Genomic DNA, 17,360 nt, shown 5'->3' with positions numbered 1-17,360 from the left:
TTGAATGTAATAGACGTTCATTAATATCAAAAAGTTACTAAGTTAAAGTTAATATCACTAAAGCTTTAATAATATATTCATGTTATACAAACAATTTATTACAGAAAAATATGTTTTTCTTTTTTGACAGGAAGTGAGGGGAATGAGAGGAAGAATAACATGCAACAAAGTCCACCGACTCGAGGACTCCCCATAAAAGCAAATTAAAAATAAAGCCCCATTTTAGGGAGAATATTTTATTGTGTGACCCCTTGTCTGTGTCACATCCTTTAGCATCCTATAACTAATTGTGATATGAGATACAATAATAAGGATTAGTCAATGCGAGCAGTGCAGCAATATATTTTTGCTTTTTGACAGTAATGTAAGGTGCTCTCGCTTGTATTCGCTTTTCTGGAAAAGCTCAACATTTACAGTGTAATCATGTGTGGATTAAAACTTAAAATGTCCCAAACAGGCCAATGTAGTGCTTCATATCCTGACAAATCATCATCCAGCAGTATGTTCAGAAAAGGACGACGTTTTGAAGAAATATGCTGATCGTCAAAATCACTCCTGCTGCCATGGCTGAGGCCTGTTCTGGAGCTGCAAGAGAAGAGAGGACAGGTATGTGTTTACAATTACACTATGTGTGAAAGTGACCATTTTTAAGACATTTAAAAAAGGATAATGTAACTTGAATCAATACTTGAATTATGAAAAAATTATGCAAGTAAGCTGCATGTCATATACCCTCTTTCCCCACATTTCTTGTCTCTCTCCATTATCAGTATCAAACAAAGGCGTAAAATGCCCCAAAAAAGGTACTTTTTGCGAAAATAAAACTTAAATATAGTTTAAAGATAGAGAAAATGTTTTGCTTGCAGATATACTTCACAAACTTAAATGCACCTTGCACCTAATGTAATAAACAGGTCAGTGGATTGATGTTTAATTTCATGAATGATCACAAATTCAAAAACAAAGACATTACGGTACATGGGGGATTGTTTAGAAAATAACGCCTTACCATGTGAGGTGGTGGTGCTCTGGGCAGCTGTGGTATGTGGAACAGTAACAGTAGTAGTAGTTTTAGTTGTTGTAGTTGGTGCAGTAGTGGTTGTAGTAGTAGTCGTTGTGGCTGGTGCAGGAGTGGTGACCACGAGGCTAACGGCTCCTGAGCGAACGGTGTAGGTGCTGGTAAACACACTGCCAACCAGTAATGATCTTTGATTGATGGAGCGGGTACACAGATCAGGGCACGATTGAGAGGGCCCGGTGGCGATGCACAGATTGACTGTGCACTGGACATACATCTGCACAACACAAAATTAAAAGTTAGTGGTGGGGAGAGACAGCTCACAAACATATAACTTCACAACTTCACCTCAACAATTTATTAGACACTGATCGACAGAATACTGTAACAACGGGTAATGTTCAATCCCCAACAAACAAGACCATGCTAGCTACTCTGTGTGTCTGTACCAGGCTGCACTAAGTCACAGTGGTACTTTATGTTAAAGGTCCTATGACATGCTGCTTTTTGGATGCTTTTATTTAGGCCTTAGTGGTCCCCTAATACTGTATCTGAAGTCTCTTTCCCGAAATTCAGCCTTGGTGCAGAATTACAGCCACTAGAGCCAGTCCCACAATGAGCTTTCCTTAGGATGTGTCATTTCTGTGTCTGTAGCTTTAAATGCTATTGAGGAGGAGAGAGGAGGGGCAAGGTGGAGGGGGGGGGGTGTGTGGCCTTGACCAACTGCCATGCTTCGCTCGTTTGCAAGCCATGATGTCTCTCTCTTTCTCATGGGCGGGCCAAATTCTCTGTGCGGGCAAAGCAGAGAACCTTTCCCCTTATGACATCATAAAGGGAAGATTCCAGATCGGCCCATCTGAGCTTTCATTTTCTCAAAGGCAGAGCAGGATACCCAGGGCTCGGTTTACACCTATCGCCATTTCTAGCCACTGGGGGACCGTAGGCAGGCTGGGGGAACTCATATTAATGTTAAAAAACCTCATAAAGTGAAATTTTCATGCCATGGGACCTTTAAATGCTAATGTCAGCATGCTAACATGCCCCTAATTACAAAACTAACATACTGATAATTTTAACCATGGTCAATATTTTAGTTTGGCTGTTATCGCATGCTAACATTAGCTAATTAATGATAAACACAACTGAGGATGATGGGAATGTCATTAGTTTTGCAGGTATTTGGCCATAACCTAAACCTAAAGATATAGCAGCACGGTGGGTTCAAACCCTGGTCGTCCTGGGCCTTTCTGTGTGAAGTCTGCATGGGGATTTCTCCCCCAACACTAAAAACATGTTCCAAGTTGATGTGTTGTGAGCATCTGGTGTCGTAAGGTTTGCTGTGCATCACCCAGGTGGGTGCTACACATGGGTGGTGGTAGAGAGTAGTGCCTCCCTTAAAATGCTTTGAGTGTCTATGATAAAGCGCTATATAAATGTAATGAATTATTATTATTTAACAAACAGATTTTTTGACCTGATGACGCACTTGAAGAAAGGTTAAGGGATCACCAAAGTTATTACAATTCATCATGTGGGAAACATGAATGTTTGTTCTAAATTTAAAGGAAATCTTTCCAATAGTTTTTGGGACATTTCACTCAAAACCACAACTTTTAACCTCATGGTGGCACTGGAGGTAAAGTCAAGGACTCAAAGTTGGTAGGCTTTATCCTCGGGGCGGGGACAATGGACGTCTGTACAAACTTTCATGGCAATTCATCCATTCAGTCTGACCCAAAAGGTGAACCTAACGTAACTAAAAATTGGTAATGAAAAGTGTGATCATAAATATTCGTACCAGCGGTTTCTGATGGCGTAATTGGGGCTAAATCTCTACTACCTGCAGAAAGTTTTGCAACACCAGCATGGGTTACATGAGTGCCTTTCTCCACAAAGTCTATATCAATACAGGACAAAAAATTCGTGGTCTGATCACACTTGTCTTGGAAGATTTAAAATAACACCCAGAAGAGAAGAACTGAAAAATATATTGTTATGTGTGTGTTGCATGAGAGTACAGACCGTAGATCCTTTGGCCTTCAAGGAGCTCAAATCAAGGCGGTAAACCTTGGAATTGCTTTGTTCTATAACAACCTCTAATGTGCTGTTGGAAGTTATACACCTGGAAGAAAAAAAATGAGAGAACTATTGGAATTTACGGTATATGATATGTTTCAAATCCAGAGGTGACTTCTGCAGCCAAACAGTGTCAATATTTCTTTCACACTAGATAGCAACCTTAAACTATAATACGAAACACGTTGACTGACCCTTGCTCCAGAAGGGGGTAGGATTCTGCAAAGTCTGCCGTCTCAGACTCAATACAACTGCTCACTATCATCTCTGCTTGAGTAATGCTGCAGTTTGACAACACCTGGAGGTACAGCGACTCAATCCTGGACCCGATCCTGGCTCCTCCCGTAGAAGTGCTGGTATTAGTGGAGATGCTGTTCGAGTTGTCTGATGATGATTCTGCTTCTCGACGCAGTCGTCCTGGCAGCATCTGGAGGGAGTGCAACTTGGGCACGCGCGTATATTCTCCCAGGGGCCCCTCTCCTGGTAAGTGAAATTCTATCCAAATCCTGAGCTCACCGAAGGTCTCCTTCTCTGTGGGCATGCTGATGTTGTACTGCGGCCCCTTAACCTGGGCTCCAGGGATCCGGCAGGCCAGAGGGAGGACGAGGGAGGGCTGGCGGCTGACCATAGTGTAGGGACGCACACTTTGCAAGGTGTTGGTGTAAACCAGCTCTGAACCAGAGCTCTGGACAAAAGGAGAGGATGAGGAAGAGTATAGCCGGAATTTAACTGAATAATTTGTCAGTGCAAAGTGTTTTTTAAATTTAATGAGTAACTTAACACCAGACTGAAAAGCAGTGTTTTACTCAGACGGTAAAAAAAAAAAAAAAAAAGGTTTTACTGCACTTTCTGCTTGTTCCAGACTGTTTCACTTCAGGTATGGTCAGAAGTGTGCTCTTCAGCACCTACAGTATAACCACACCCAGCAGTGTTCTGGAGTGCATCTGTGCAAGTAAAAGTTAAACCACTTGAGGTTCGCAAAGATAAACATTTTTAGGGGGTGTTAATTAAAGTTACTCTTATTGTTTTAATTTTCTTTTTTAAAGATTATTTTATTGGCATTTAGGCCTTTATTATGATAGCTTAGACATGAAAGGGAAGGGAGAGGGGGAATGACATGCAGGAAAGTGCCACAGGTCAGAATCGAACCCGCGACCTCTGCGTCAAGGACTAAGCCTCTACCACTAGTCCATTTAGGCACCCAAGTAAAATTAGTCTTAAAGTACTGCTGTGATCCCTTTCTTAGTCACAAATAGACAGAGAAAAGAAGGATATAAACAACAAAGCATTAAACTAATAATGTTTTTTTTTTTCCAATAATTTACATTTTGGAGGAATAAAGAAGTATCTTTGTACCCTGTTTTCTCTTTTTCAGTGCATTTTATAATTTTTAATGTGTTTACATCCACATCTGAATAGAGCAATTAGAGAACAACTAGTCAATGAATCAATTAGTCAAGAAAATATTCTGCAGATTGATATTGAAAATAACTGATAGTTGCAGCCTTACATCTGGTGTACTGTCTAGAAATGGTATTTTATACATGGAGTACTGTACAGAGCCCAAACAATAAAAACTAGCAACTAGCTCCCACTATTTAGTGCAACGTATACAGAAATGTATAAATGTCTTTGCCTTTTGAAAATGTGTAAGGGACATGTCAGGAGGGGCTAAAAATATATTAAGTCTAAGAAAGAGATAGGAAAGACAGGATGACAAAAAGATACAAAAAAAAGAAAGAAAGAAAAGTGGAGCATGTTACCACAGTCTTGGTGCCGCAGCCAGTCAAGGAGATATGTGCAGTCAGGTGTGTGTTGTTGTAGGTGACGGGACAGGTGGGGCTGTTGAGCTGCAGTTCGGCCAGGTTGATGTTACTCAGGGAGGTGACAGGGAGCACCAGAGTCATTTCTGTCTTCTCACACGTCAGCTCTGCAGGCAGACGGCAATCAATACAAAAATCTTACTCACAGGAATAATAAGTACATTTAAAATTTAAATCACACACTTGACACTTGAATACAACAGGGTGTAATATTTTCTTTACCTGTTCCAGCAGGTAGTTTCCTCATCTCCCCTGAAATAATTAAGAAAGGCATATTTTTAACAGTAAAGCATAACTGGCATTCTTATATTTCTAAGAAGCTGGAGTTCTTACTTTGGTACAGCCACACGCATCTGGGCTCTGACTGCAAACTGGAAAGGCAAGTGCAAATTAGACCACATCATGTACTAAATATGCTCCAAGTACATTTTACTTGCAGGCAGTGTAGGTGTGCATGGCAGTCTTCCAGTGGACACTATACTGTAATGTGCTTATAGCATTCTCACATTTTTGCAATAGTTGACAGGATAGATACAGGAAGGAAACAGGAGAATGAGAGGGATGGGTATGACATACTGTAATACAAAGGCTGCGTGCCAAGATCAAACCAAGAATTTACAGTAACAAAGTAGGTAAGTAAACTTTATTTATAAAGCGCCCCTCAAAACCAGGGTTACAAGGTGCTGTCCAATGAAACAATGAATAAAAATAGAAAGTTCAAAATGGGAGAACACAATATGTATATATATATATTATACTACTTACAGCATACTGTAACTGAGCTAAGTCATTTGTTATCCCTTGATAAGTTTGAGTATTTTTTGATTCTGTCATTTCATTTTACTATAAATCACTATATGTAGATATGATTGTGTTAGTTTTTCAAATTCTGCATGGGTGCACACACACGCACAAACACACACTTAGAACTAGGTACAAGTAACAGATTTGTAATTTAATTAGCTATGTGTTACTGTTACATAAGCAAATATATACTCCATGTGTGTTAGTAAAATAACACTTTAGGCCTACACCACTATTTTTAGCACAATACTGGTACCTATTACCATTAACAGCATTATAGTTATACTCTATTAAAAAAAAGAAACATACATGTATTCTGTAGGCCATTTTAAAGGTGTCTTTTAATACAAACATAATAGAAATTTCCAGGACTCATGCGGGGCCAGAGTGTGAATCACACCACTTTGTCTGGCAGCATTATTGCCATTCATTTCACAGAACAACTTACCTCATGGTATTCACAGAAAAGCAGATGGGCAAAAGGCGGGCCAGGTTGTTTTCGGAGCGGACCCAGGCCATGGTCATGGTTGCCAGGGGGCCAACTGAATTAAAACCAACCCTGAAGAGTTCAGGGGGACCAACCACTGCTACCTCTAAAACACTGCACATATAGAGAAACAACTTTCATTTCACAACTGGCTTTGTGACAGCTTGCTTAAAGACCCTGTACACCCCTCCTAAACCCATACAGGTGATTTTCATTAATATGCGTGATTCGTGCGTCTGACATCACTCACGTCACTACTCCATATACAATAGGCACTCAAGAGTTTACTCTCTAGTGAGCTGTAAACTGAGATTTCTCTCATGAGTCGTCATTTTTTGTCATGTTGAGTCACATGACAGTAACTACTGTAGCATCTATAAAATGTGGCACATTGCATTGTGTAAATAAATATATGTATACAGTTTTATATAAAAAAAAGTAAAGTAGTTTAATCAGATAATGTTCTGTTTTATATAAGCAAATACGTACTGAATAAATGACGGTTTGCAGAGTAATGTATATGAATAGCTTTACTCTGAAAAATGTCTAATTCATTCATTTTATATATATATATATATATATATATATATATATATATATATATATATATATACACACACAAAGAATATATACAAGAAGTCGTTCAGGACGCACCTCTCCAGCTGTGACACAAAGTCGGTGGTGAATCGCACCTCCTGGTACGGCAGGATAAACAGCATGGAGTCCTCTTTGGGGGTCTCACCTGTTGCCACAGGTTCATCACTGCAGCTGGAAGTCGACTCTTCCACTGAAAGGAAGGAGAATAAGAAACGTTGCTATAACTTTAAATTATAACAGAAGACAGGAGGTAATCTATGAAAGGAAGGACTGAAATGGGACACAGCTTGAACTCAAAATATTCTTTAACCATGCTGTTTTATGTTAACGCTCTGTACTGTAATTATCTTTATTCTGTATGTCTACATATTCATGCCCAATGACATGAATCGGCAATATTAATGCTGCTATTATCTGACTGACAGACTCACCAGTGAGAAAGAGGTGCACAGGGACGGAGCTGAGGGGTTTGTTGTCTGTGATGTGGCTCATTTTGGGCACAGGAATCAGGTCCTCCGCCATCAGGTAGAGGAAATACTGTCCTGCCGGTGCTTTTCCAGTGAATGTCAACATGCATTTCTCCTGGCATAACCAAACGGAATGTAACCATGTCAAGTTTTCACTGAGCTGAAATGATTTTATTTATTATATGACGAGGTCTGTTTGTTATTTAAAGTAACTGGGCCTTTGTTTCTGGACAAGGATTTACAAATGTTATTTGCCTACCAGGACTTTCAAGCCTTAGCTGGAGCTCAACATACCTTTGAGGGTTGGGCTGTAAAATACAGTAACAGGTAATTCCAGGTGTGTAGCAACATTTCTGTCCCCATGAATTACTTCCTCATATTGTCTTAAAAAAATAGTCAAATAGTTCAATTGTACCATGTCACCAGTGCAAAGTAATGAACTTCTACAAGAACTGTAAGCTATAAAATGATAAAATACTCAAAATATTCTTTAATCATTTTATAGGCCATGTAAAACTCTCTCTGATTGTATGAAACATGAACAATATTTTTCAAAAGTTTTGAGGCTGAGATGTTGCTGCATAATAGGAATGACCCTAACAAAAGAAGAACACCCCAACTATGTGTACTTTACTTTTTTTTTTCCATGATATGCTTTATAAAATGCTTTATACTTCTACTTCACTATATGCCAGAGGGATATATTTTACTTTTTACTGCGCAACATTTATCTGACAGCTATAGTTACTAGTTACTTTGCAGATAGATTTTACATACGAAACATATGATAAGCCTCTAACATATGATGATTTGTTTGAGACTAAAGAGCTCAACAGTATATAACGTAGTTCAAATCGACTCTGGCCTCGACTAACTTAGAACCATAGACTGTATATAAAGTTAAGGACACGCTGTAGTGAGACTCACCTCGTCCAGCTCTATGAAAGAGTGCTGAATGCAGTTGAGACACTCTCCCTGATCGGGCTGGGCAAAGCGACATCTTACCCTGTCACCATCCAGGTCTTTGACTGACAAATGGAAATCATGAGGGCAGTTCACACGGGCCCTGATCACAGAAACATAGATACAATCAGCCCCTCAAATCACAAATAGAACTACAACAAAGTTGAGAAGCAAACTTATTGATATTGTCAATGTCAAATATCTCTACAACAACAGAAGGTAACGTTAACGTATTACAGTATTTGGTGAGGTGCTGGCTATTTCTTGGAAATGGCCGGTAACTTCCTGGAGTCTCCGCTGGTTGTCTGGCAACTAGTCCAACTCATAAACTCCCCCGTAAAACGCTGAATTTATGTTTATATACATTGGGTTTTGTATTGATTAAAGATCAAATTAATATTTGTATTGGTTAAAAAAACAACACTATGGCTAAGGCTAATGGTCAGCACATATGAAAAACTGGCCTGGCTTCTTAATCAATGTCATCACTAATTGAGGAATTTCAAACAGGAATGCAGGCGAGCCAACTTTAGGCAGTTGAGAAAAAGTGCTGTCTGTGGGAGTGAAATGTGTTTTTTTGTACTTTATACATCTATTACATACACAAAAAAACTATATAACACACTATAATACGGGAAAAAAATCCCAAAAAGCACAATAGGGGCTCTTTAACTCTAAGTAAGCGAAACGTCAGCCATTCCTTTAAGAGTTGGCAGTGGTTAACACTCTCCCATGACATTTAATTAAAGTTCAAGCTTTTTAGACTATAGTATAAGTTTTATGTTGTTTTTTTTTGCATGCAGGTGTGTGTGTGTGTGTGTATGCGCAATACCTTAGTGGAGGAGGGAGAGCGACAAAAGCAGGTTGGTTGAGTCTCCCACTGTTTGCCCGGAGATGTGGTCCTGCTTTCATTGACACATAAAATTCTGTGTTGGACCTAAACAATTGAGAAAAAAACTGTGTATTAGAGCAAATTAAGCTACTTGAGTTGAGCCTGATTCAAATCATCACATCAAATGCCCAATTTTATAAAACATCCTAGATCAATGACAAACACTATGTAGTAAAACAGAAGCCTGGAGGACGTGTTCCACACAGACAATACTCAGTACATTGTACCTGAAGGCAGAATTACCACAGGAATGTTAAAGTGTTCATATTATGCTCGTTTTCAGGTTCATAATTGTATTTAGAGGTTGTACCAGAATAGGTTTACATGGTTTAATTTTCCAAAAAAAAACATATTTTTGTCGTACTGCACATTACTGCAGCTCCTCTTTTCACCCTGTGTGTTGAGCTCTCTGTTTTAGCTACAGAGTGAGACATCTCACTTTTGTTCCATCTTTGTTGGGAGTTGCACATGCGCAGTAGCTAGGTAAGAACTACTAGCCAGTCAGAAGCAGAGTATGAGGGTGTGCCAAGCTAGCAGCTAGGCGAGCATTATAACGTGTGTTACAAAGTGATGCACGTTCGTCACGGAAGTAAAGGCTGGACTACAATAGAGCTGTTTGGAGCAGTTGGTGAACAGTGTTTTCTGTTGGAGATGGTAAGTCCCTTTGGGGTGGACTTTGGGCTTTTTCACTTTGTAAACCTATAACGTGCACAGAAAAGATTTATAACACTATAAAGGAAAAGGAAAAAGCCAAACAGCATAATATGAGCACTTTAAAGAATGTTAGAAGAAATGGGACACTAATCAGATTAAGTGACATTTTAAGATAATGATGCACAAGCATTTTAGCACAAGTACTCATTACACACATTATCAGGCCATTTTTTGGCAGTTTGCAGATTATCTGTATCAGCGTTTTATTTGCCTGATAACCAATAAAGTTAACTAATTAAAAAGTGCGCTACTTTGACTCGGCTACAGCTCTGTGTCTGTCCCTCTGCTTCGGTTTCACTCACCACTGAGTCTGACTTAATGTCCCGCCCAAAAACACTATCTGACTCTCTTTTACTGTGTATTGTTGAAAGTTTATAATTTATTAAATAATTGGTAAAAGCATTTAAATAAAGTGTTGTGTTGGAGTTTGTAACATTCCAAAATCTTAATGTAAATGCATATCGGTTCCAAATATTGGTTATCGGTTTCACTAACTACTAATAATCGGCATCGGTCTCGAAAAAACAGTATCGGTCGATCCCTATTAAAAATCGCTTACAAATGTGAAAAATAAATTACCTTAATCACTTGATTTGTATAACTAGCAACATAATTATGCAAACTGAAGCTCATAAGACATTTTTGTAAACGTTATTCTTTTTATTATCTATTGTTTTTATATTCTTGAGTGAAACTGAAATTGCATATATATATATATATATATATATATATATATATATATATATATATATATATATATATAAATATAAAATAACAACAAGACAATATATGTAGGTCTCATACCCTAACGTTATGGTGGCGTTGTAATTACTGGGGACAGTTTTCTGCCACTGGCGGACACACCAGCCAGGGTTGGGTTTAGTGCCGATGAAAGGTGATGAGGTAGTGTAGACCTGACAGTCCTCCCCCTCAGCACACAGTCCAGACAGAGTTGGACAAGGAATGGGAACGATGGCACTGAAATAAGCCCGCACCTGCAAGAAGCAAAGAGGCAAAAATGACAAGACTGACTTTTATGTGCTGTGACTGACGACTGAGCTCAGGATCGAGAACCTGCAGGGTGAGTGAGCTCAGTTTGTCCTAACTCACAAAAGTAAATCACAGACACTGTTGTCATTATGCAGCTCATACAGGAATTACAATACTGACTTTGGCTATACTTTGATTCTGAAAATGTCTTTTTTTTTTTCTGTACATATTTTACAGGGGTACTTATAGGTTTGATATCACCATTACATAATTAATTTACAGATTACAATGAATCATACTCAATTTTACAATGAATGGGACTCTAAATTACATTATTTACAGGTTCTGAATTACTTTTTTGTTAAAAAAGGCAAAGACCAGGATCCTTCTAATATAGCTAACACTGAGAAATAAGTGGTTTTGGGTTCCAAATTTTTCTAGCACTTCCTGTATTCATTAAATGTCAAAGTAAGTGATAAATAAGAAAAAATGAGGATTCCTTTTGAAATGTGTTGAAATGTGTTAAAAAATTAAATAATAAGGTGATTTTAAGGAATATAAATGTAAATGGACTGTATTTATGAAGTGCTTTAGTTTTAACGACTTCTCAAAGCACTTCTACACAGTACAGGAACCATTCACACACATTCATACACTGTGGCCGAGGCTGCCGTACAAGGTGCCACCAGCTCATTGGATAAACATGCACACACATTTACGGGAGCAATTCTGGGTTCAGTGTCTTGCCCAAGAACATTTCGACATGGGATGCAGAGCCAGGGACCGAACCACCAAACCTTTCGATTGATAGGTGACTGCTCTACCACCTGAGCCACAGCTTTGGTAGAGAAATAAACTCAACATGGAAATTGTGAGAAATACCCAACAAGTTCCTAGTATGGATAGTTTCAAAACATAGCTTAAAACTACGTTTTTCTAGGTGCAAATAACGTAATGTTGAGGTTATAAAATGATAACTTTAAATCATTTTCTACATTTTTACGACATAGAAATGGTTTGTATTAGTTTACTGTCACCTCAGACGGCACAAAAGCCTCAAAAAAATAGTAGAAATCTGAGAATAGAAATGTGTATTAAGGGCTATCTTGTGCCAAAGAGTTTGGACTTGAAGACACTGTAACAAAAATGAGTTTTGGGGAAGAGAAAAACATTGCCCACTGTATTCCCTCCATCGATGTCCAAGGGCACAACGTGGACCGTCAGTCCCAGAGAAGAGGCTTGGCAGGCGGGGCCTAACAGGACCAGAGTCAGGCTCAGCAACAGGATGCCCAGTTTGAACGTGTCTAGCATCTCAGCTCCTCAGTCAGACAGGAGGTCTAAACCTTTGGAAATTCAGACAGAAAGGTTAAGCAGCTCAGGGTCATTATAGGAAGTTAAATTTGCTGGACATCAATGAGCTGACAAGTCTGCAATTAACATACTCAGCATAACGAGTCTTGAAACCTGAAAGAAGGCTGTTATTTGATGTCTTTGAGAGTGACTGTGGTGTGACGTTGTGGAAACTGGAATGATAGTTATTGTATTGAAAAAAAACATCAAAACTCACCACAGTAGTAGTTAAGATGTATTGTATGTATTATTTTGCAGAACTAATAATTAAGCATCATTAGGATTAGATAGAAGATATATATTAACTGAAAGATCGTGTCATTATTTCAGTCAGAATAGTCACAAGGTTTAAACAAGTTATTTCAACATATGTATCCACAAGAGCTCAAACACACTAAAAAAAGCATTCCAAATGTACGTAAAACTACATGCTAATGTTGGAGAAGGAGCAAGGTGTAGGGAGTTGCACTGCATGTACTGTACGTGAGCCACCCTGTTGAATGAGAGGAAACATGACTATTATATGGCTATCGTGCCAGGCTAAACTACGCTATCACATCTCATATTATTTTTCAAGATATTTTTACTAGCGAAGCAAGATATTCGAGAAAAGTTGACACACCGGAACAAAATTAAATTAAAAAAGTATGCAAAAGACAGATACAGTTAGAGTTTATGTACGTGGGCTTGTGTGTGATAGACAGACTTTTTTTTTAGCTTTTATTTTAGCGTTTCTTTACATAATTTAGGAAAATTCCATGCATAAACACAGATTATTGTGGTTCAGTCCTAAATCTTTAATAAAACCTTGGCTCTCCCTCTATCTATGTATACAGTATATATAGTCAGTGGAGGATTAAGCAAAAAAAAAAAAAACAACGTTGTAGATTTGTTGGTTTTGTGTTGTAAATGTCAATATTTCACTGTTCCTTTACAGTTTTTTCATATGCAGGTCCGCTGCAACTCTGTTCTTTTAAATTGATGCTAAGGACTATTCCGTTAACTAATACAACTTTCATTCTTGTATTTTATACATTTCTTAACCTAGTTTTTTATTGTCTATTCTCTTTAATGACAGACAGTTTTTGACTGATTTTATTGTCTTTTTGATGTTTCATGTAAAGCACTTTGAATTGCCTTGTTGCTGAAATGTGCTATAGAAATAAACTTGCCTTGTCTTAAACTCTTAATCAACCATCTCTAGGATGTTACTGACAGAAGTACCCATTAATGGCTGTGCAACTCGTATCATTAACAAGTATTTAAAGTGCTCATATGCTCATTTTCAGATTCATAATTGTATTTAGAGGTTATATCAGAATAGGTTTATGTGGTTTAATTTTCAAAAAACACCATATTTTTGTCGTACTGCACATTGCTGCAGCTCCTCTTTTCACCCTGTGTGTTGAGCTCTCTGTTTTAGCTACAGAGTGAGGCATCTCACTTCTGTTCCATCTTTGTTGGGAGTCGCACATGCGCAGTACCTAGGTAAGGACTACTAGCCAGTCAGAAGCAGAGTATGAGGACGTGCCACGCTAGCAGCTAGACGAGCATTATAACGTGTGTTACAAAGTGACGTACGTTCATCACGAAAGTAAAGGCTGGACTACAATAGAGCTGTTTGGAGCAGTTTGTGAACAGTGTTTTCTGTTGGAGATGGTAAGTCTCTTTGGGGTGGACTTTGGGCTTTTTCACTTTGTAAACCTATAATGTGCACAAAAAAGATATATAACACAATAAAGGAAAAGGAAAAAGCCAAAAAGCATAATATGAGCACTTTAAAGAAACATTCACAAACCACATATGATCACTAAATGCTGGAGGGGGCTGGGGGTGTAAAGGGAAATACATTGCACAGCAGTAGGTAGTACAGGAGTGTTGAGGAGCAGTGTGAGTATTAGAGTTTGCATAATGAAATGATGAGGTGTGTGGAACGCCTCGTTAAATAAGACATTTATGATTGGACATTACAGCGAACATGCAACTGCGAAACACTGCCGAGCCAAGCTGAAACAAGGTTACATGATGCTTAACCCTTGTGTTGTCTTCGGGTCAAATTTGACCCGTTTTTCAAAATGTCTATATCAGAAATATGGGTTTCCTTTTAACTACCTAATTTTAATTACCCAAAAATAACATGGATGACTCCACACATCACGCTTTGCAAGTACAACAAAAGATAGGATCTCTACTTTCATTGACTTTTGGGTATTTTATTTAAAAAAATTGAAGAAAAAAAATTAAATAATTCATAATTTCTGTTTTTTTTAACTCAAGAATTAGGTATAATTTCCTATAAATGAGGTTTATTGACCATGAATTCCAAAAATGTAGTAAATGTAAAACTGTTAATAAGTAACTTTAAGAAGCGGTACACTGTGTAGGAATTTCTCCCATCTGCGATGAAATTGTATTTTGCATTCAAACGAATAGTGCTCTCTAGCGCCTCGCTTTTTCAAATACCTGTTGCGACTACGGTAGCCGTTATGTACCAAGAAGCTATGACAACATGTCTTCCAATTTTCGCTTTTTTGGCATAAGTATGATCCTCCATTATGAACTAAAGTGCAGTGCAGGCTTTCAAATTTGCCGGGGCAGTGACCATAGACTGTATATAGAATGGACCAACAGACCCCGTTGCTCTGGACGGAGACCAGTGAAGGATATTAGAAACACTTTTCCGGTGAGCGCTGAGCGTTACTGCGCCGCCTCCAACTGAGAGAAACGGCGTAGATGTGACGTGAGCAACCTGTCTGAAAGTTATAAGTCTTCTGGTAGCTGTGCCAAGAGAAATCTCAATCATTCCGAATATTGCAGATATTGAGACGGCAAGCGTAGGTATATGTAAGGAGATAACATAGGCACAGGCTAATTATTGCTAATTAAAATGCTAGTTAACATTAGTAATTAAACTTAAACAACTAATGTAAGTCGAAACTGCCTACGAGCTTCTGCTGTACTGTACGGTAATTCCTCTACTATGCGACAGTAAGTCGCATGGTTATGACACAATCGTTAGCCTATTTTTACAAAAATGTCTACTACGGAGCCATAACGTGAGGTACAAGGTAATGGAGCCTTTTATACATTGTCGTGTTTCTTTAGAAATAAACAATGGACAAATAAAGTCTTTAAATGCTTCAGATGTAAAGTTATTCGCTGTCAAAGTGACGTCAAAATGAATGGCAGTCAATGGGATGCTAACGGGGGGTGAGTGCTTATTAGCATCAAAATGGCGCCATAGGATCTACGTGTTGTGAGGAGAAACTTACCCCCTTGGCGGTGACAAGCGCCTCTCGCTGATCTCCTTCTCCGTTTCAGCTGGTTTCAGTCACGTGACGCTGGCTCTGAACGAAAACGCGTTGTGGATTAGCGAGACAGGTAGGCTAGCGCTTTATGTCCCTCTCAGCGATTATAGATTTTCAGAATGGAAGCCTCCTTGGACTTGCCCGTCCAATGTAAACACAGATAAGAAATTCTTCGCTTACGAGGATAAGTCAGATCGTTGGCAGAGGTAATTTTACACCATTGAGGACATATTTAAGAAAGAAGACATTGATTTTAGCTAATAAACACACAGTACACATTGTACCTTTAAATATAAAAAAAAAAAAAAGCCCAAAACAAAAGTGCCGATAAAAGAGACGAAAACGTCAGAAAGTGTTGATTTTCAGGATGACAAGTACATTGTCGAATGGAAGACAACACAAGGGTTAAAATTTAATGATATATATTTTTTATATAAGTTTTCATTCGTGAAGCCGGGCATAACCAACAAGTTATTAACCAGAGGTAGACACAAAAGAACAAACGTACATTAAGACACGACAACAAAAGTAGTAAACAGACACAAATAGGGTTTAGGAATTAGTGTTGCATCGCAATACCTAAATGAAGGAGATTGCTCCATGAGTGTCTCCATTATAGAAAGGCATTGTGGTCGTGTTTCCTTCCATTTCAAAGGCATTTTTTTAAGCTTGTGGAATTATTTGTCAAACTTACAAATAAAAACCCGGATTTTTGTGGTACAAAAAGGCAGTTAAGGGTTTAAATCCCAAATTTTAAATACAACCTTAGCTCTCCAACTCTATAATTAATCTTTTTTTGGTCTGTTTGTTGGTTGTGAGTTTTAAATGTCTGTATTCAAGCCAATTCTGTTCTTTCAGTAACTGCCTTCCTTTTCTTAAACTCTTAACCGATAACCAACAGGATGTTCCTCACAGAAACGACCCATGGTTGTGCAAACGGTGTTTCTTTTACATTTCTCTTTCTATTGCTAGAAGTTGTTTGCGGATTTAAGACATGGGGAAAAACAAGCAAAACAGGAAGTGATTATAATTTTTATAATGTGTCTCTTTTTGGATCAATCTTGTGAACAAAAAACTAAACCTGTATCAAGACACACACACACACACACTTTTAAAACACAGGTTCAAAACTGGAACCAACACAAGAAAGATGGCTGACAGTCAGGTATGCTGAGCGTTCAACAACAAAAACCGTTCAAGGATGGTTTTTATTCACCCTTAGTTAAAACACTAGCTGGACTTGTTAATGTTGTAAAGTTCGATTTGTTTTCATTAAAAAAAAAAAAAAAAAAGAAAAAAAAAATCAGCACTTTCCGTCGTACAATCATGCAAGTATTGAAATCTTGCTTTATTATGCTTGGTGGATCAGGACAGGAAAGTTGATTTACTTTTAAAGTTCTGTGTATTATTACAAGTATGTCTGTGTAAGACCACACTAATAATGTGCTTAAAATATGTTTGGTAATGTTACCCAATGTAGGTGTGTAAAATGTGAGTACTTAAACCTAATCACCAAAACCCAAATCATATTAACAGACCAAATCCGCCATCTTCGTGGCTTAAACTATGAAATGTGGTTGACGCAAATCTCCCCAGCATTGATGGAATAAACACACGGAACACAGCAAACAATTGAACATTATTGAATACGAAAGTGAAATAAATCCTTAATTACCTTAAGTCATCTGCCACACTTCCTTTCAAAAGCTTTAAAGTCCCACTTAATAGTAAGGTTTTGCATGGAGTTTTCAGTAAATGTGTTCTCGTACAAGTCTGATGTAGGTGGAGCTCAGCCAAATTCAGGCAGAGGCAGAATGGAGTTTAACTGGCTAGACCAGAGACGGCAAAAGAGGCATAACAAAAGTTGCGCC

At 38.3% G+C, this 17,360-nt stretch overlaps 1 protein-coding gene across 2 annotated transcripts; it reads right to left on the bottom strand.

Annotated features, from left to right (window-relative positions):
- Window positions 1–17,357, bottom strand: LOC116043403. 2 transcript variants are annotated; one of them, XM_031290037.2, is made up of 16 exons: window positions 17,165–17,276; window positions 12,614–12,674; window positions 12,011–12,174; window positions 10,646–10,836; window positions 9,068–9,172; window positions 8,200–8,338; window positions 7,237–7,387; window positions 6,863–6,995; window positions 6,170–6,322; window positions 5,251–5,288; window positions 5,140–5,169; window positions 4,858–5,024; window positions 3,289–3,779; window positions 3,041–3,140; window positions 1,010–1,295; window positions 1–585 (listed from the first exon to the last, which is right to left on the bottom strand). In XM_031290037.2, exons 3-16 carry the CDS (start codon window positions 12,140–12,142, stop codon window positions 506–508), a joined length of 2,196 nt encoding a protein of 731 aa, XP_031145897.1. In that variant the 5' UTR covers window positions 12,143–12,174; window positions 12,614–12,674; window positions 17,165–17,276; the 3' UTR covers window positions 1–505. The 2 variants fall into 2 exon arrangements, with proteins under 2 accessions (XP_031145897.1, XP_031145896.1); XM_031290036.2 differs by lacking the exon at window positions 12,614–12,674 and having other exon boundaries at window positions 17,165–17,357.
- Between the last annotated feature and the right edge of the window lie 3 nt (window positions 17,358–17,360).

The sequence above is a fragment of the Sander lucioperca genome, chromosome 3 (assembly GCF_008315115.2).
Source record: "Sander lucioperca isolate FBNREF2018 chromosome 3, SLUC_FBN_1.2, whole genome shotgun sequence".
NCBI lineage: Eukaryota > Metazoa > Chordata > Actinopteri > Perciformes > Percidae > Sander > Sander lucioperca.
Note: the sequence above shows the minus strand (reverse complement) of the source record. Positions and strands in the feature narration are given on the sequence as shown.